This window comes from Danio rerio, chromosome 22 (genome assembly GCF_049306965.1).
Source record: "Danio rerio strain Tuebingen ecotype United States chromosome 22, GRCz12tu, whole genome shotgun sequence".
Classification (NCBI taxonomy): Eukaryota; Metazoa; Chordata; class Actinopteri; order Cypriniformes; family Danionidae; genus Danio; species Danio rerio.
The window spans coordinates 7802275-7822156 of record NC_133197.1 but is presented as its reverse complement, the minus strand read 5'-3'; the positions used below and the strand labels follow the sequence as shown (position 1 = coordinate 7822156).

General features: G+C 34.5%; 1 protein-coding gene across 2 annotated transcripts in view; it reads left to right on the top strand.

Moving 5' to 3' along the window:
- The first annotated feature begins 4512 nt into the window (after nucleotides 1–4512).
- Nucleotides 4513–19882, top strand: part of asic1b (acid-sensing (proton-gated) ion channel 1b) — a 383191-nt gene continuing 367821 nt past the window's right edge. Inside the window, exon 1 of one of the 2 annotated variants that reach the window (XM_073936423.1) lies at nucleotides 4513–4558. Coding sequence is in view for 1 of the 2 variants with exons in the window: in XM_005161667.6 (XP_005161724.1) it covers nucleotides 18640–19004 (365 nt within the window). In the remaining variant the exon portion in view is untranslated. Of the gene's footprint in view, nucleotides 4559–17745; nucleotides 19005–19882 lie in introns of those variants that run through there. The other variant, XM_005161667.6, reaches the window with a different exon arrangement.

Sequence of the window (19882 nt, the reverse complement as noted above, 5' to 3'; positions counted from 1 at the left end):
GTAAAAATAATATATTTTTATTATTTTATTTATTATTTTAATTTTTGTTTCTGACTCCCAATTTATAATAATAAATAGATTCATCTAAATCAAGCTGATTACCTTAAAGGTTGTGATTAGGTCTTATTTAGATTGATTAACCCAATGAATCCTTATTTTCAGTTAATGGTTCATCGTTTGCCCGAAGTCGCTTAGAGTCAGTATGCTGGCCAGTCACATCTGCTCACGGACACATCCTCGCCAGTTCTGGTTCTTGCATAGAAGATAAGCTAATTTCTTTTAAGTAATAATAGGCCGCCCCATGCTTGCTCATACTTAAAGAAAATTAGCTTACAGTTATATCTTCTAGCTAAGCTAAATCAAAATTTCTTTAAGTAATAATAGGCCGCTCCATGCTTGCTCATACTTAAAGTTTAGCCCCTAGATTATATCATACTTAGTCAGTGATTGTCAGAAATTAACAGGTCTCTAATACTGTGCCTATGTTCCATCCATTGAGCCTGAATGTATGACTAATCTTGTTTGTAGGCTGCGGAAACATCAGCCTAAACAATCTACTAGATTTTAGTGATTTCAGGAGATATTAGAGTTAAAGAAGAATTTTGCATTTATTTGTCACTTTGAGTAAAGTCAACTAATCGCTTTTTGTGATATATTGATATCATAGCCTTAAAATTAAGTACACATACTCGACTGTAATCACTGAAAAGCTGTCAGTCACTTTAGTTCATCCCCATCTATCAAACTTACAATCAATGAGCCTCGATTAATCTTATTTACATTGTGTCCGTACTTGGTGATTGATGTGAGTGGTTTCTGACTGGCCATTGCTTTCAAGAATTCAACACGTGTGTCTGTTATTGGCTTCTTTACTCAATGCTGCAAAAAAGCACGCTGAAGCAGAAAAACGATGATGTTCTCCAGAGCGCTCGCATAATTATGCTCTGGAGTGTTTGCCAAATCTATTTCACCAATATCATGTTATTACTGCTTAAAATGAGGCCAGTATTGCTTTTATTCGAGGGTGCTTAACATTTCTAGCACCCCTGTAGATCTGTGCCTGGCTCTCTACAGCATGAAACTTGTAAAAAAATGATATGAATAGTGTTTGCCTCTGTCTTTTCGTATTCAGATACATTAGAGAACGTTTTTTTGTTTTTTTTCCTCAAAACACACTTCCTCTACGTGTTATGTTCTCCAAAAGTTGCTCAAGCACATTGAAAAGCCCGAAAATGTCTTGGGCAGGATGCCAAAACAAAGAGAACGATGTCAAACAAAAAAGATTAGTAAGGTCTTACCAAATGGCTTAAAATGTGTTGTCAGAGTTACACAGTTGTCATGTTACACATTTTCACACTTAAATAGATGGTTGAAAATGATTACTGAGACTGCAACATAGGCTTATTCTAAAAACGTAGCCCTTATATACATTTCTGGAGATCACAAATTATGTAGCCAGAAGTTTGTATGACTGCATTTTGTCTTTAAAACGAACGCTACAGGCGGTATGACGTAGTTTCTTTTTGTGCTTACCAGCTAACCACTTACCTGTGGACGGCTTTCCCGCTGTTACCAGTTTGTCGAGTAACTCGCCATGTACGTCGGTGGACTTGATACTCAGAGAAGAGTTGACCACGATGACAGGGTTCGAGTCTGGCGAAGAATGGTTTCAGAAAGCGGGTAAGACAAAAACAGAAGCCAAAAAATAAAATAAACAAGTAAATAATAATGTGGTAAAATCTGAAAATGTGGTAAAAATCAGACGGGGACTTTGCTTTTTAAAACTGTCGTTTGGGTTTAGAGAAGTGGGTGGGCGAGTCAATCAGTGCTTTTGAAAACACTATTGGTTGGGTTTAGTGGAGGCAGAGGGTGGGTCAGTCGATCACTGTCAGTCAACAGCAGGCTATCGTGGATTTACGAGAGAAGAGCAGGCACGAATGACACTCACAAGTGAAATTTGAGGTCTGAAAAAGCAAAAATAAAAACTGCAAAAAAACGTAGCTCCTGGGACATATTTGCCGCTCTCCAGAAATGTATATAAGGGTACGTTTTCAGAATGAGCCTGGGTTTTAAGACTGAGAAATTTTCTTTTAAGTAAACAACAGATGTACATTGAAACAATGTTTAAAATGTGGTTTTCTCCATGCAGGGTCCTGGGGACGAGATATTAACACGTTTGGGGGCACTTCATATCAATAGTTAATCTTATTAATTTGGTGTCTATAACTATAAATTTGGTTTATTTGTACAAAGGGTCCTATTTTTCTAGGTAATACTCTAAAATATTTGCTGAAAATAAGAAAAGTTAAGTTGTAAAATTATATTTATGTTTTTCATTTTGGTGCCAGCGTTGTGGAAAATTGCAAACATGCTAAATTCATTTATTAATTTTCCTTTGGCTTAGTCCTTTTATTAATCAGGGGGTTACCAGAAAAAAACTGCCAACTTATCCAGCATATGCTGTACGCAGTGAATGCCCTTCCAGCTGCAACCCAGTACTGGGAAACACCCATTTACACAAATATACTATGGAAAATTTTGTTTATTCAATTCACCTACAGTATAGCGCATGTCTTTAACCAGAAATGTCTACTGACCCAGCTGGGACTCAAACCTTCTTGCTGTAAGTCAACAGTGCTAACCACTGAGCCACCATGTCGCCTAACACAGTGCATCTGGAAAGTATTCATAGCGCTTCACTTTTTAAAATATTTTTTTGTGTTACTGCCTTATTCCAAAATGGATTAAATTCATTTATTTCACCAATTCTACACACAATACCCCATAATGACAATGTGAAAAAAGTTTTTTTTGAAATCGTTGCAAATTTATTACTACTTTCCAGATGTACTGTAAGCTAAACATTTTTAAAATAAGATATCTTAATTTAAATGTAGTTTCACCTCCTTTCCGTATAAAAAACAGGGCAAATGCATTTTAAAACTCATATTAATACTTAAATTAATACAAGAAAATCGTTTATTATTATATGTACTTTAATTTAGCTGCATACAAAAACAGGTGTTTAATAGATTTTCCAATAGAACTGTTTTGGATAGGAATTTTTTATTTATTTAAAAAAAAAATTGGGATGCCACAAAATTCACCCCATTTTCACAATAATTGTTGGAATGTGCTCTTTGCTTATTATAATTTTAGTTGTTGGGAATCAAAACATTTTTATGAAGAGAAAAACAAACAAAAAAATTTGTAGAGCTTAAATAGTTTTTTGAATTTGAAATGTAGCTTTGTGATGTATTGTCAGAAAAGTGGCTATATTAGAACACACATGTCAACCCTTCCGTTTTTCCCTAGATTATCACATACTTCACAATTCTATACCGCTACTTTTCCCATATTCTTAATATTCTATATAAGGTGGCAAAAAACATTTAAGAGCGTATCCTCACTGTACTCAACCCATACCGCCAAAGCAAACTTTCTTGCAAACAACAGATTTTGTCTTAAATGAACAGGAAAGTAATTTAATGCTTTCATTATAGATGTGTGCATTTTTAAAGTGACACCTCTGTTATTTAATGCAATCAAACTAAAAAAAAAATTAAATGAGAGATTAATTCCCTCTCCATAAATTAATTCGCTTTTCAAGAAAAGGTTAATGAGATTTAGTAAGTTGATTCAATTTCTTTATCGTAGCTATTAATTTTACTAGGCTAAACTTTTTTTTTTTTTTTTTTTTGCAGCTTTTTCTAATGTTATATTCAGGTTTTTTTTAGTTTTTTTTTTTTTTTAAGTTATTTACAATGAAACAGCTCCAGATGAATAGATTTAGTAATTTGGAGAATTTAAATTGTTGTTGGTTTTTATGCATTTTTTTCACATCCAGGTATGGGCTTGTAATTCATAATTAGATTTTTAAAAGGAGGCATTGCCCCAAATTATGCCAAACACTGGACGTGGAAATCATAAATGTACAAATGAGATTATACGAATTATGAATTAGCCACTGAATTTAAAAATACGAATTGCTGTGAGATTGCATGATAACATCATCAATACATCATTATATTTATGCCAAAAGATAACCAATTAAGTTTAACTGGTTAATTTTAGGCATAAAACCTGTTGGGAGAAAAGTTGTGCTTGTTTCTTCTTTACAAACTTCACTTTCTTGATTAAACTGCTTATTTGAACTAATTTCACCCTTAATTGGCAAAACAAGCAATTATGCCTCAAGTAGCAGCACACTGATCTTCCCGAAGTTCCCGGTGTCATGTTTACCTCGCGTTGGGGGTTAGTAAATTGATCCTGAATCCTAATGGGTGCTATCTGGCAAACAAACACCATGCCGAAGTGCTCGTTTTATTTTATTTCCAGAAAATAAATGAATATTAATCGAATTATATCTTGGAGGAATTACTCGCTTGAAGAGTCGCAAATTGAAACGGAGCCGCACCTGAAAGTAATAATGACGGCAACACAATTGACACCGACAGAATGTGTGGAGCGTGCGTTATTTCATTAAAATACCTTCATAATTCATCTCTCGCCACTTCAAGCCCAAGACAAGCGCGAGACAGTAATGAAAAAACCAAAGGTGAGCGAACTCCTGACTGTTACAGTCGTCCTCGCGCAGCTTTAATGAAAAACTAATATGAAGTTCTCGAAGGGGATGATGGAAGTGGCGTGAGGTAAAGCCCGGGACTCGCGCGGCGGATGAGACAAATTACTTCTCAATCCGACTGTAATTAAAAACCAGCAACAGAGAAATCAGCCACATTTCAGAATTTGACCAGCATAGGAAAGATCTGCTTTTAGGAGTGACAGCGCGGGCTTTAAGTGCAGGTTTATGTGTTAACGCTCTTGCTTATGAATTATAAACGGCTGCATGTGTGCGTTGTTAACCTACAGATGAACACTGCTGTCATGACTGGAAACATTCCCCTGATATGAACAGAACCCTCGACTGTCAGAGCTGCTTATGTAAAACAAAAATGCCTGTTAGAGTCGTGTTTTGACATCTAACATATGCTGAAACTTATAGTGTTACTAAGAACAACTGTGGACTGTTCTGCACAATGCTATCAAATTAATTTAAAACCTCAATTTGTAACTTTTTGACTTGGTGGCAATCCATATTCATTTGTATGATTTCATTCATTTCAGAAAGGAAAGCAAGGCCTTGAGCTTGTTTTTTTTTTTTTTGGGGGGGGGGGGGGGGGCTTTTAGTTTGGCTGTTGTTGCCTATTTGTTTTGTTTATTCATTCTCTGATTTTCCTTATTTAAGTTGAAACCGTATTACAGCCTTCTTGTAAAAATTTTACATTTTAATATGAAAGTAGTTCTACGAATTCGTACAAATCAGCCACTTTTTGACAATGCATAAAATAGTTGCGTTTTTAAATTCGAAGAACTATTTGAGGCTTGTTTTTTTTTCTTTACAAAAATGTTTTGATTCTCAGCCAAAACCAATAATGAAACTGCAAACACTATTAAAGCCAAAAGCAAAAATGTTGAGTAAAGAATCCAGTAATCAAGTTGATGTCAGATTTTTTTGTTGATTATGAACTGAATTTAACTCATTAATGATGTTCATTTCATAACTTTTAGTTGGTTATTTGATCAAATGCCTCTTACATTTCAATACAGAAACCGTTGTTAGCGACACTGATGGCCATTAAGTGAACTACATTAGTCTTTTTTTTATTTCTTCTTGAAATAGTTTATTGAATTTTCTTTTTAGGAATTACTTGCTTGGAGTTAAAACAGAGCTGCACCTTAAAGTAATAATGACAGCAACACAATTGACTATAAAGCCCTGTTCACACTGAGATTTCAGCCCTGTTTTAGTCGTCATGAGACAAATTTGGAAAATCCTTAAAGATTCGTGAAATCCTAGGCTAAAATTTGTGATCTTTGATCGTGGGTTTGACATGTATGTAACAATATATATATATTACACAAAGTTTATTCACTTGCATTACTATAAATGGGGAATTAAAGATGTATTTTTAAATGCTGTTGAGGGGTCCCAGCATTCTTCAAAATATCTGAAGAAAGAAACTCATAAAGGTTTAAAATCCAGATGATGGAGATAAAATGATGAGGTAATATCTATTTTTGGGTGAACTATCCCTTTAATAGTGTAGGCATACTGTAGTATGGTTTTAGATGATACAAAGCTAGAGGATAATATTAAGACATTATTATCTAGAACATGCAAGACAACCATCGTTTTAATTTCTCGCCTCAAAACCAAAAGAAATCAAATGGTTTTCCCTTTCCTGGAGACAAGAGTGTCCTTGGACGCTGCTCGTTGTGCCTCCTGTCTTTGCTCCGTGTCACACTGAACCCTGCAGGACCTCATTATTGCTAATCGTCCATCTGTCCATCCCTCAAGGGCTGGCCAACACTCCCTCAACTCCCGCAATCAGCATGCCAGAAAGACAGTTTTTGGATGCGCATGCTGGCCTGTGGTTTGTGAATGCTTGAGGTTGCAACACAGTGGGGTCAACAGCCTTTTTGCTTCTTGGAAATGTGAAATGTCCTCATGGGTGTCAGCTGTGTACAAGTTCATCCATCTCAAAATCCCGTTCCCTGAGATCTGGCGAGCTCTATAAAGCCTTCATCTGCTTGAATTCTCAGCATGGAGCCAAGAAAAGGCTTTGTGTGCTGCTTGTTTGTTTTTTTTCTCAAAACATGGTCCATTGTGAGGAATGGAGACTAAATGCTTTTGGGTGTGGTGCGTTATTAGTGTGTATCTTCTTAGTGCTATGCTTGTGCATCACAAAACCTGGCATTAAAGTACAGCAGGACATCATGAAGAAATGTGCCAAATTATATGAATTTCCGCTGCATTGTTGTGCAACCACAATCTCTTAATTGAGTGATATACTGTAGCTCTAATGTGAACAATGGATGGACGCTTTAATGCTAGTGCCATCAATTAGACAGTAGACATTTTAAGGCTAAATGTTTTGCATTAATGTAAATGGCCAAGTTTACTAATTGACTTTTTGAAGTTAGTTCTCTCTTTTGTAACTTGCACGTGGGAACTTGCATTTATACTGTCACACATGATAAAAATAAATAAAAAATGCAATTAGTATTGTCATCATTCTAAATGAAGTTAATGGTTTGACATTTCTTTGTTTTACATGGTCATTTTGTTATAAAAAACTACTTTGACATTTTTAGCCAAATCTCAAAACAATCCTATGGTATGACGGTCTCAAACATGATTCAATAAATTACTTTACAACTCCTACAAATTTAAAAGAAAGCCCTAAATTCATTAATAAATACCTCAAACCTAATAGTGTTGCTATTTAAGTACAGTAGTTCCTCGCCATAACACGATTCACGTTTTGCAGTTTCGTAGTTGGTTGCAGTGCAATTTGACATGCTTTTTTTTTTTTTTTTTCTTCAGCACATTGTGTTCTTCGTCCTCATTTGCACAATATGTTCTAAATCCTGATTGGCTGTAGACCATTGTCAATCAATCGCCTCCATGTTGTGTTACCTGTACAGTACTGAATGCGTTCAACTTGCTAAATTCCTATAAATCTTTGATCGCTGGAGTATGTTTGCAAGATTTCTTTCCAAGAAACCCCATAATGTCAACGAAAATATTCTGCATCCTTAAAGGCACCCACAGTAGCACCCAAAAGACAGGGGAAGATGCTAACCATCGAGCAAAAACTTGGGCATCTGGACATGCTAAATGAAGATTGAAGTTACGTGGCTGTAGGGCGCCATTACAGAATAAATGAAGATCAGATGGTTTTGACCTTTGTTTTTTTTTTTTTATATTAATAGACGTATTTTTCCGTAAAGATTTGAACATTGAAAGTGTTTAAATGAGAGAAAAGTGTAGTGAAGGGGTATACAGTCTTAAAACATCTGAAATTGTTTAAAAAAAAAAAGCTAAAAACTTAGCGGATTTCATCTATTGCGGGCTGTTTTTATAACGTAACTTGCGCAATCAATGAAGGACCACTGTATTGCAATTTTTCTTTTCATCCATATTTACAAAAACAGGAACTTGATACATTTTGTCACTTTAAACCATGTCCTTTGGTCTGGCACTATATGCTAATTTTACTTTGAGTAATTCCGCGGAAAGCTAATTAATTGAGGGACCCCATTGAAGATCATGTTAAAGAAGCCCCGTGTTAAGCCCCTCACTTGCACGTTAAGTTTTGTCTCAGACTTTTCACATTAATCTTTTTTTGGAACTGCTATAAAAGTTCCAAAAAAAAATAAGAGTTTTGTTGTTGTCCCTGAAAATCCCTATTTACTGAAAATGTCCAACAACTCACAAACCATGGCAAAATTAAGCATTCCTAATTTCATATAAAATCTATAGCATTTTGGGAAAAAGTGCCCAACAATGAAGATAAACGGTTCTCACTTTATTTATTTGTATGTTATCAAGAGTTGCTTTTCTCAATTGTTGTCATGTCACAGTATAGGCAAGGTGCGAATTATACATTGACGATCGGATACACACTGAATACATCATCTATACACTGATTTATACCAGTATTTTACAGTAATATTAGTTTGTGTAATGCTTTAGTGAATCAAATGTATGTATTTAAGTTACATCTAATTTAATAATAAAACGCATCTAAGTTTTCAGTATTTTGTGGGATATTTTGGGGTAGTTTTTTTCAAGCAAAGATTAATTGGTGCGATTTATTTACTTACAATGGTATGCACCATTTAAAGGGGTGGTCAAATGTTTATCTATAATTTTAATTATTCATATATTTTTTTATTTAAGACTCAGAGCAAACTATTTCTCACTATTTTGAGTACATGTTTTGAAGCCCACCCCTCCCCCAATCCCCCTGTGATTCACAACCATAGATATTTACGTTAGATGTCGCCTATCCTGTTGTTGTCTATAGGAAGGAATCCATCAATAGAGCCACCATTTTAGTACAGTGTAGCACTTCTTTGAAATGCAGGACCAAGGTGCAGTGGTGGACTGGCCATCTGGAGCCTGAGATATATACATATCTATGATCAAGACTTTTCCTGGTGGTCTGCCCTGTTGTTGTCTATTGGAAGGAATCCATCAATAGAGCTGGTATTTTAGTACAGGGTAGTACTCCTTTGAAATGAATGCAAGACCAAGGTGCAGTGGAGGACAGGCCATCTGGAGCCTGAGATATCTATGATTAAGACTTTTCCTGGTGGTCAGTGTGCAAATATTTTACTTAAATTATGAAAATTATCATTTTGCATCACTTTTTTTACATCGATTGAAGTGTCCGCATGAACATTGCTGACAAAAAGCATGCGTTTATGTGCATGGAAATGTATTATGCTCCATGTTAAATCTGATCTAATCCATGTCCTGTAACACACTCCCTCTCCTGCTTTCACTTCTCATTCTAGCGAAGCAAGTGTTTCGTTTGTGAATGAATCTCAGTTATGAAAGACTCATTTTCTTAGCTGACAATAATACAAGTTTCTGGCATCACAGCATCTTGTCATATTTCATTTACATTGTTTTCTGATTTTCTTCAACAACTAGCATAAGCCTAGTATTTAGTTAGAGATACTTTTTTCCTTACGGTCAGTGCAGTAAGACACTTATCATCAATACTTGTTTAGCACAAAAGTTCATAACATACAAAAACATAAATTAAATGTTGTCTATGAACTGTTCTGCCTTTGTGCTTTGTTTTCTTTGTTTGCTCATTACCACACCCATACACAGTGCTAAAGTTTAGCATCTTCACATTGGCTTAGTCTTTACTAGTGCGGTTGAATGACATTTGTCCTGGAAACACTGTACAAATGTGGCATCGCTAATGTCGCATGCTTAGGAGTAAAATGCTAAAAAAAAAAAATCTAAATAAAAAAAAAATAAGTAAAAATAAGAGTAAAAATGCTTTAAAAACATTAGAGAGTTGATAAAGTTACTGATCTTTTATATATTTTTTTAATTTAACACAAATTTTTTTTTTTATGTTTTCCAAAAAAAAATAAAATGCAGCCTATTAGTCAGCTAGCCATGTATTCTTGTAAGCTGTTTCAAGCTGCTTTTTTTTCGATATTAAAAATAGTTTTGACGTCAAAGACATGGCCTTGAGCACCACACATGCTCTGAAATTGGCTCCGGAATAAGTGTAGAGTCAAGGTTGTTGGCTTCGCAGTAAAAACGACAGTATTTTTTTTGAGTAGCTTTCCTAGCACTGATCAGAGCGCATGCTAACTGTTAGTCCACAGCTCCAACATCTGCTTTACTGGCAGTGCGCTTCAACTTAAATCTGCTTTGCAAGCAGTTTTTCCACTTTAGCTCCAAAGTGCTCCAGCTTATTCCATTTTTTTTTCAATGAAGATTATGACTCTATAGCATCCCTGCAGCAAAGATCGCAAGTTCTAAGTAACCATGCTTCTAATAATCCATTTCCTCCCCCCTGACGATTCTGAAGTCTATCTTCCATGGCGGCCTTCTTTCCTCGCGTAACTGCCGCTTCGTTTCTCAGTGACAGACGTCCTGTAAAAGCTCTCGGGATGCTCTTGATAAACTGGTCCATTCACTTTCGGCCTTCCGTCACCTTCATTACCTGCCTAACTTCGCTTTGGCGGCACAAGCCATTTAATTTGTCGCACAGAGCATCTGTAGACGTGTGTTATGACATGAGCAGTGCATGATGGGAGCTGCAAACAGATGGTTCTGCCAAGAGCTGTAGGCCGCATCCATCAGGACGATCACAGGCAGTCGTTTGTCTCCTTTGCCGAAAACCTGCTTCCAAATCATGCAGTGTTCAAATTAAATGGTTAATTTAACTTAAATTACTTGATGAGGTATTTCTTATCTTTAAATCTGAGGTATTTCTTTACATCCCTTGAAACTTTAATGCTTCAAAAATATTTAAAGGGATAACAAAAAAAGTGCCATCAAAGATTAGACGTTGTTTTGGTATAATGAACATTTTTAGATTTTTGTTCCCAATTAGAATCTGCAAGCAATGTTTATAGCATTTAAATATCCAAGAGTCCGTAAGGTTTGTCTTTAGATATCAAGATTTAAATGATCTTCGGTTTGTGTTTTTTGATCAGTGGTTGCAACCATCTCAGAACAATTCTTACCTTTTTTGTTTTTGTTTTAGTATTGTTAAGAGATTTTTTAAAAATGGTTTAATCCAAAATTTCTGATTAGATTGTTTGATATGATGAACAGACTTTAGATTTTTATTCCCATATAGATATTGAGAAGCAAACAATGTTTATAGCATTCAAATCTGAGCCTCTTTAAGAGCCACAACTAGGTTTGTCCTCAAATACCAAGATTTAATTGATCTTCTGTTTGTGTTTCGGTTTTGATAAGTGGCTGTAAACTCGCACCAATTGGTAACTTTTTTTTTTTTTTTTTTTTGGTGACTAAATTGTATGAACTTGTATGATCTCATTCATATATTTTAGTACTGTTTGCTCATCCCTCATATATGGTTTTGTTTAAGGATAGGGGTTTGGTAAATGTTACATTTTCCTACAACTTGTTCCTTGGGATAGGAATCTAATATTTGTTTATGAATGGCTTCAATCTTATGAGTTCTTGTCAGTTAATGTCAGATTTTGTTTTTATATCAAACTGATTCTTTCATTGGCTTACTTTTAAAGTTGTTCTTGTAAGGATGATGTCCAATCTAGACAAAAACTGGCGATACAAGGGCATTATGAAGAAACGTGGCAAATTGCAACAATTTTAAATGTTTTAGGAGAAAACCACAACTTCTGAACCACAAGAAATTTAGATCTAATGTAAATAATAGATGGATGCTATACTAATGTGGTCCATTAGACGGGAAATACTTTTGAGGCTAATTATTTTACATTTAATGTAAATGGCTGAAACTTTGCTGATTTCCTTTTGAAGTACTTTCCTCTTTGCAAACTAGCGTGCATTCTGGTAAACGCTTTCATCCATTCCTAACTTATAATGGAGATTCAACATTTGTGGAATAATGATAAACGGTTTCTCATAATGTTTGGCTCATAGCTGTTTTCCATTTATTTATGCTTTTTAGTAACTTTTTTTTATTGACAATTTTAAGAGTCATACAAACAGAATTTGAAGTTATGCAAACTACGATACAGTATAAAAAATTGAAAATTTAACTGCCAGTGTTTTTGAAAATGTAAATTTTGCTGCCTCAAATTACTTATTACTCAATGTGCTGAAACAACAATTCACGAGATTTTATTTTTTAGGTTACCTTATTTTTTATGTTCAATTCTCTTAATCTTAATAATTAACTTAATATATTTGTGTTGGGACAACATGATTGAATTGTGTGGTATTTATCGATCGATCGATCGGATGAAAAACGTTTATTAAAGTTGTCTATTTACATACTAGGATTGCACAATATATTGTTTTAGAGATGTACAAAATTTTTACATGCATTGACCTAGAGACTGTTTAGATTAATTTCACTGATGAGAAGATGACAGATGTTTACTGTATGATGACCAAAATGGCCTTAAACACTCAGCAGGCACAAGACAACAACATGTAATCAGATTGACGTTGTCAAAATATCAACGTCTAATGATGTTACAGCTTGATGTTGTGTGGACCTTACCACTTTGACATCTATCAGACCTTGGATTTTAATTGCTATACCTGAAGAATATCAGTATTTGATATCAATAGGATGTTGGTTTGAGCTGTTGGCTCTGTTGGACTTTGGTCACTTTCCAAAACAACCTAAAATCAACCAAATATCCATGTCATTTGACGTCGTTATTGGACATCAAAATAACATTTGTCCTAGACATTAAATTTTGGTCAGCTGACATCGCAAACTAAATCTTACCTGATTATTAACAGCTTATGACATTGTGTGCCTGCTGGGCAATAACTAAATTCACTACAGTATGTTGTGTTTACACACATCCACAGATGACATGTAAATGCATCAACTTTTTATAGCATAATACTCTCTACTCCTTGAGTACTTTTAAAATGGCTTATTTTTACATACTTCGAGTAATATTTACAACAGATACTTTTACTCTACTCACACTACATTTTTATGCAAGTTATGGCACTTTTTGAGTGGTTTTGTTCAGTCCTCTTTCCACCACTGAATTTGACCACCCTGAAAAAGATAGAGCTGCTTACTGTACTTCTCTTGTATATTTGCTCTATTGCATTTGTCTAATCTTGCAGTTTGTTTATTATTGTACATGCGTGATTCACTCGCATACAGAATCATCCCAAAGAATCAATCTAAAATTAATTATTTCCAAATAGAGCTCTTCAAGTCATCTGGTGAAATTGTGCATACTAGGGTTGTCACTGGAATTTTAAAAACATCCATTTCCTGCCAACATTCTTGAACCACGTGTTCTTAAACAGTGCTAATTTCTCATTGTATTCACATGCTCAACAGAAATGACTGTTATTGGCTGTGAAGGTCATAGGTTTACCGAACTGACTGCTGTTTACTGATTACAAGCACAGATAGAGGGAAACTGGAGAGTTTTAAAGTCATGTCGATTACTGGTTTGTCTATAAGCAGACGTACGAGTCATCCGCTGATGAATCGCAGCTTTTAAAAATGCTCCAGTATCCCTGTATCTGTTGACACGCAGTAAATAGTGGAGTTCGGTGAACCGATGACCTTCACGGCCAATCACAGTCCTTTCTGTTGAGCATGTGAACACGATGGCAAATCAGTGCTGTTTAAGAATGTCCTCCACAGCACTCAAATGTCAACGCAATTCGTAACGTTTTGATTACGTGGCTAATTCGTATGAATTTGTACAATCTAACTTGTATAATTTATTACGATTTGCTCTTCACCCAATGACGGTTGGGGTTAGGTGCCACGCCTTTTTTTTTTTTTGTACATTTTCATACGTATGAATTTGTACAAATTAGCCACTAAACTGACAAAACGTCATACTTGTGTTTCCTCGTGAGATCAGGCTGAAAATGTTCGTGAAACAAACACTTATTTTAAAGTTTCAGTAGCAATCGGTACTGAATTCCAGTATCGTGACAACCCTAGTATATACATTGTATATTGCAATATATATTGCGGAAATGCTAAATATTCTAATGCTAAATAGCCCTAATATAGAGAGTATATAAGTGTTTCCTTTACTAAAATGTCAGTTATTCTCTTTAAAGTTAAACTCTAGTTATATTTTTACCATCTAAACATCAAGGTCCCATAAAGTAATCATACTTCGTAATAATACGAAAGCATAAACTCATGAATCCAAATTAATTAATCAAAAGCTGGATATTTCATCATGCTGAAGATCTTTGCGATTTTAAAACTGCATTTGCTGGCTTCTTAGAAATTAATTCACCATCAAAGAGACTTCCTTGTGAGTTCTAAACATAAGATAGCTGGTTGAATATGCTGGTGAATGTGAAATTATATATCATAAAATCGAGCGTGATAATGCATACGCTATGTGCAGAGTATGTTTCAGGGCCTCGGGCACACATATGATATACTTCGGATGGACACTACTTATTCTGCGACTCATGGGAATAACCCTTCACCTCGGATGCAGGGGGGGTTGGTTTCATATTCCACATCCTCATAATGGATCAATAAACATCCAGATCATATTTTAAAGCTCTTTTATAGACTCTAGCTTTACAAACACGTGTACACCTGGAGGTTTTTAAACAAAAGCTTTAGTTTGTGGTGTCTAAACTTGCAATTTTTTTTGTGTAAGTGTGTGTGAAAGTTGATGACCATCTGTGGGCCATGTTATCATCATCATCGTCCGCATTGATTTAGTCAGTGGCAGCGACACCCAGCGTTAGCCAATACTGTCACAAACCTGGATTAAAATGCACTCGGTGTAATTTCATGGGTGGGTTCCCTTTCACCCCTCGGCTGTGAGTTTCTCAAATAATACTGATCCGTGGCTGCATACGTACTCATTTATCACTCAAACACCTCCCGGTCAGCAGGACTGTCTGCTCGGATACTGCACATCACGTTGATTCTGTAGTTTGGCCTGACATTAGTAGCTGTAGAATGTAATTATGGTATCTTCAATTTCATTATCTAGAAAAAAGGACACGTGTAGAGTGATCTGCAGAGATATGCAAAAGAGTAATATTGAAATATTAAAAGTGAACCTAAAGATGAAAGGAAACATGACAAAAAATGTATAGTTAATAATGCATGATCCAGATTATAGTGTTCACTTAAATGACTTTCGCTTAACAACTTAATAATTTTTTATAATTTAAGTGGATTGAACATAAAACAATTAAGTTAGTTAATTTATTTGTGTTGGGACAACATGGATGAATTGTGTGGAACCCCAAGATTTTTACAGTGTTGTAAAACAATTGTGAACAATTGTGCTAAACAATTTGATGAAATCAAATGTTTTGTATCATTTATCAAATTACATTTACAAAAGAGATTTCATAAATGTACAATGTAAAAAATTGTTTGGTTTCATACAAATTGATTTTTGTTGGGACAACATGAAGGAATTAAGTTAAATTAATTGTTTTTGCTAATTTAAGTGGATTGAACAAATAACAATTAAGTTGGCCCATAAAAAGATCTGGAATTGTGTTTCAGTTAATTTTAGATAAGTAGTTTGAACAAACAGAAAATGTCATTTTCTGTGTACATATTAAATTCAAGATTTAAATGTTTTAATTGTAGTTTAAATATTTTTAAAAACATGTATTATCATTCACCATAACCTTAATGTTCAAATTAAACTATACTAATGCATTCTTACTAAAAAAAAAAAAAATATATATAATATATATATATATATATATATATATATATATATATATATATATATATATATATATATATATATATATATATATATATATAAATAAATATGGGATTGCATAACTAAAATTGGTTAAACGAAACCTAATTTGTGTTTGAAAGCTGCACTGTGATCCTTTAAGAGTCTTTTATTGTCATCATTTATGCTAATTCAAAATTGATTTGGTATAAACCTGGTGTTTTAATGGTGTTTTCTATAAACCTTGGCATAGTCTTATTTTTGTCCAAGTAAAAAAATAAAATAAAATGCAAAAACACTTGGGATACTTGAATGCTGCTTTATATTTTTGTAAACCGTGATAAAGTGCATAGCTTATATTTTGCTCCGTAAAATTAAAAATTTTTTAAAAATTAAATAAATTGAATTAAATAAAATGATTAAATCTCTAATGCATTGGATGCCTGAATGCTACGTTGTTGTTATTTTTGACCAAGCTACAATTATAGATAAAAATGAATCAAATGAAAATCTCTTTCTCTTAAGAAGAGTAAAATAGAGTCTTGTGTCGTCAAATAATTCTAATTCTAACTTCCTGACATAATTCCTAATAATAATAAAGTTTATTAAAACATAACACTAACACTTTGAACGCTTAAACTCTGCTACTTTGTTGCTGTTGTTTACAATAAACAGGAAAAAACTAAGCAAATAAAAATATATCTTTTAAAAAATAGTAAGATTAAAGAGTAAAATAATCCAAGAGACTTTTGTCATTAAATAATCGTACTTCTTAATTCTTGACAATTATTTGTTGTATTAACTTCACACTTTTTTTTTGTTAAAATAAATCAAGAATCGCAAACAATGGAAAAAACAAAAACAAAGTACAGACATAATCTGTGCAAGCAGAAAATCATGTGTTGATGGAGTAGAAGAGGTAATTTGATAAAGAAAAACAACAATATTATTGTCTTATAGCTTTAAATAAACTTCATAAAAAAACAACAACAATATGCACGCATAATACAGCTGTTATGTGTCAGTTAAATCAGTTGAAATTTGAACCCAACTGGTTGAGTTATTAATAAATAACATAAAGGTTAAAAATAACCCAACAAAGCATCAAATTTGTTTAATTCAACTATTCGGTTAAATAAATAACTCAAGGTTTTTAGAGCGTGCAACAATTTATCAAATAAAAATCTCTTTCTCTCTTAGGAAGTGCAAAATTAGAGTCTTTTATTGTCATCAAATAACTCTAGCTTTAAATTCCTGACAGAATTTATGTAATAAAGTTTACTGAAACATAAAACTAACACTTTTAAAAGCTCTCTTTTTTTTAAAAAAAATAGTAAGATTACAGAAAATAAAAATTCAAGAGTCATTTGTCATCAAATAATTCTAGTTCTAAATTATTGACTGTGTAAACTTGACAGTTTTGTGTTTTCTGTAAACCAGGATTTAAAAGTGCATACCTTCTTATATTTTCCTCACCATAGATAAATAAATGAAATAAATAAAACCATTAAATTGTAAATCTGTTTAACACTTTACTGTATTACACTGCTCTTTTTTTGTTGTTGTTTTTGATTAGCTACAATTAAACATGGAGAAATTAATCAAGTGAAATTCTATCTCTTAATAAAAGACTGTAATTATTTTGCTAGTCTTTTTGTCATAAAAATAATTGTAGTTCAAAATTCTTGACAGAATTTATTTTGTAAGAGACTTTTTTTGTAAATCGTGATTTAAGTGCAAAGGTCCTATAGTAATAATAATACATTATTATTATTATTATTATTATTATTATTATTATTATTATTATTATTAATTTTAAGTAAAAAATAGACCTATTAAACCTGTACAACACTTTGGATGCTTGAATGTTCCGTTGTTGTTTTTGACCAGCATGTAGCCCATATAGAAAATGAATCAAATTAAAATCTCTCCCTCTCCTGCATCCCACTATCTCTCTCCCTTCTCTCTTAAGAAATGGTCGGCTCACAGACAGTGATGCTCAGACAGACAGTGGAGCAGTTGGACGGAGGTTTCGTCGCAGTGTGCAGCGTTCATTCCTGACGTGCCCGTCCACATCTAAACCCACCGGAGGACTGGACGGACGGGCACTACATAACTTACGACCCCGACACTTTTATCCCGCTATGGATCCGCCAGCAGTGCTGCAGTAATTGGCGAGCTAGTGATGCCAGCATCCAGAGAGCATCTGTGTTGTCGTTTTCCGCGCGCGTGCTGAAAGTTGGATTGCGGATCGCTTTTTGTATACACCGAGCTTGAAACGGGATCCGAGCTGTTTTTTCTGACACCGCGGATGTGTCTGTGTTGTGTGTGGATGTGAAGACATCGAGTGATGCGTTTGCGCTGTCTATAACACCTTACAGCGATGTATGTGCGTGAGTGACAGTAGTTATAAGGCGAAAGCGATCTCGTCGCACTCGTTTATGCACATTTCGCTGATTCTGCTGAAAAAAACGTACATGAATTGACGGCACTCGCGCTTACCGACTTGTTTTTAGAGAAGATACTGAGGACTTAAACTGAGGAGAGCTGAAATATCGTTGTGTTTTGAGGGAAAAACACACGGGTTGAGCGCTTCGCGGTTGTTTAATTGGCTTCATGCGTTGATATTGAACTTGTGTTTTTATTTAAGTCATTTAATATGACCGAATGAAATAGAACACATCTGACATCATCAAACGTCATCTTTAGAGTGAGCTCGGGTACATAGGCGGCATTTCACTCACTTTACACTGCAGGAACTTTGAGTGAACGCTGGACAACCATTGAGAAGATGCTGAAAGGATTGTTTTGACTGCATTTGAGTGTTTCAGCAGACCATTCAAACGTCCATTCTCATAAATATCTACATCTATTTAATTATACACTTCAAGAACCATGGATATTAAAGCCGAATCTGATGATAATCTGGAGTGTCCGCGGCCTGCGCCCATTGAAGTTTTCGCCAGCAGGTCCACGCTTCACGGCATCTCTCATGTGTTCAGTTATGAACGCCAGTGTGTCAAACGGTGCCTCTGGGTCCTGTTTTTCATGGGTTCCTTCACATTCCTGGTGGTAGTGTGCGTGGACCGCATCAAGTTTTACTTTCAGTATCCCCATGTCACCAAACTGGACGAGGTCACAGCACCTTTGATGGCATTTCCGGCTATTACCTTTTGCAACCTGAACTCTTTCCGCTTTGGTCGCGTGACGCGAAACGACCTGTACCACGCGGGAGAACTGCTGGCACTGTTAAACGGCAGGTGAGTTATATACACGGGTTATTTTTAGTCAAAGTATTTTCTATAAATGTAATGTACATACTTCCTATGGTACCTGTGAATATCTTGAAGAAAGTGCAGCAAGCACCAAAGCTAGGTTACCTGGACCAAAAAAATGCTAACCATATATTAAAATAACTTTATAACAAGTACGACTTTGCAATATCAATCAGCAACTGACAGGTAAAGTCTAGATAGGAATACAGCTGTGGACACTTATGCGCACATCATAAACATACTCTTTTTTTTTTTTTTTTTTTTTTTTTTTTTTTTTTTTTTTTTTTTTTTTGTTACTGTAAAATAATAATTCTGAATATCTCACATTTACTTTAAATGGTGTACATTTAGTGTTGGGTATAATAGAACACGATTTAATGAATATTGGAATTAATATTAAGTCATCTCATTAACTTACTGCAGGAGCTGTATCCATTCTAGCAACAGGAAGTCTCGCACATTCATTCAAGTTAATTGGCATGCCCACTGTTCCACTGAACCCGTTTCAAATGGACGGGACTGAATAAATGAATGACTGAATAAAACACCTACACATCCTACAATTTACAGAATAACAGCACACATTTTTGCAGGAGTTGTTTGTCTTTTGACTCAGAAGTTATTCATTTATGTGCTTTTGTTGTGGATGACGACAGGAAAAAAATATGACTACCATCACCCTTATATGTTTAGAACAGTTTTAAATAGTAACTTGTTATTATGAAAGGTTACGATTAGGCATCTGCCAATCTAGGTTTCTGACAGTATGATAACCTTGGAAAAAAAAATACAGTTTCATGATATCACTGTATTGTGATAAGTTCTTTTTATTTGTCTGGGTAAAAAAACAACAACAACATTTT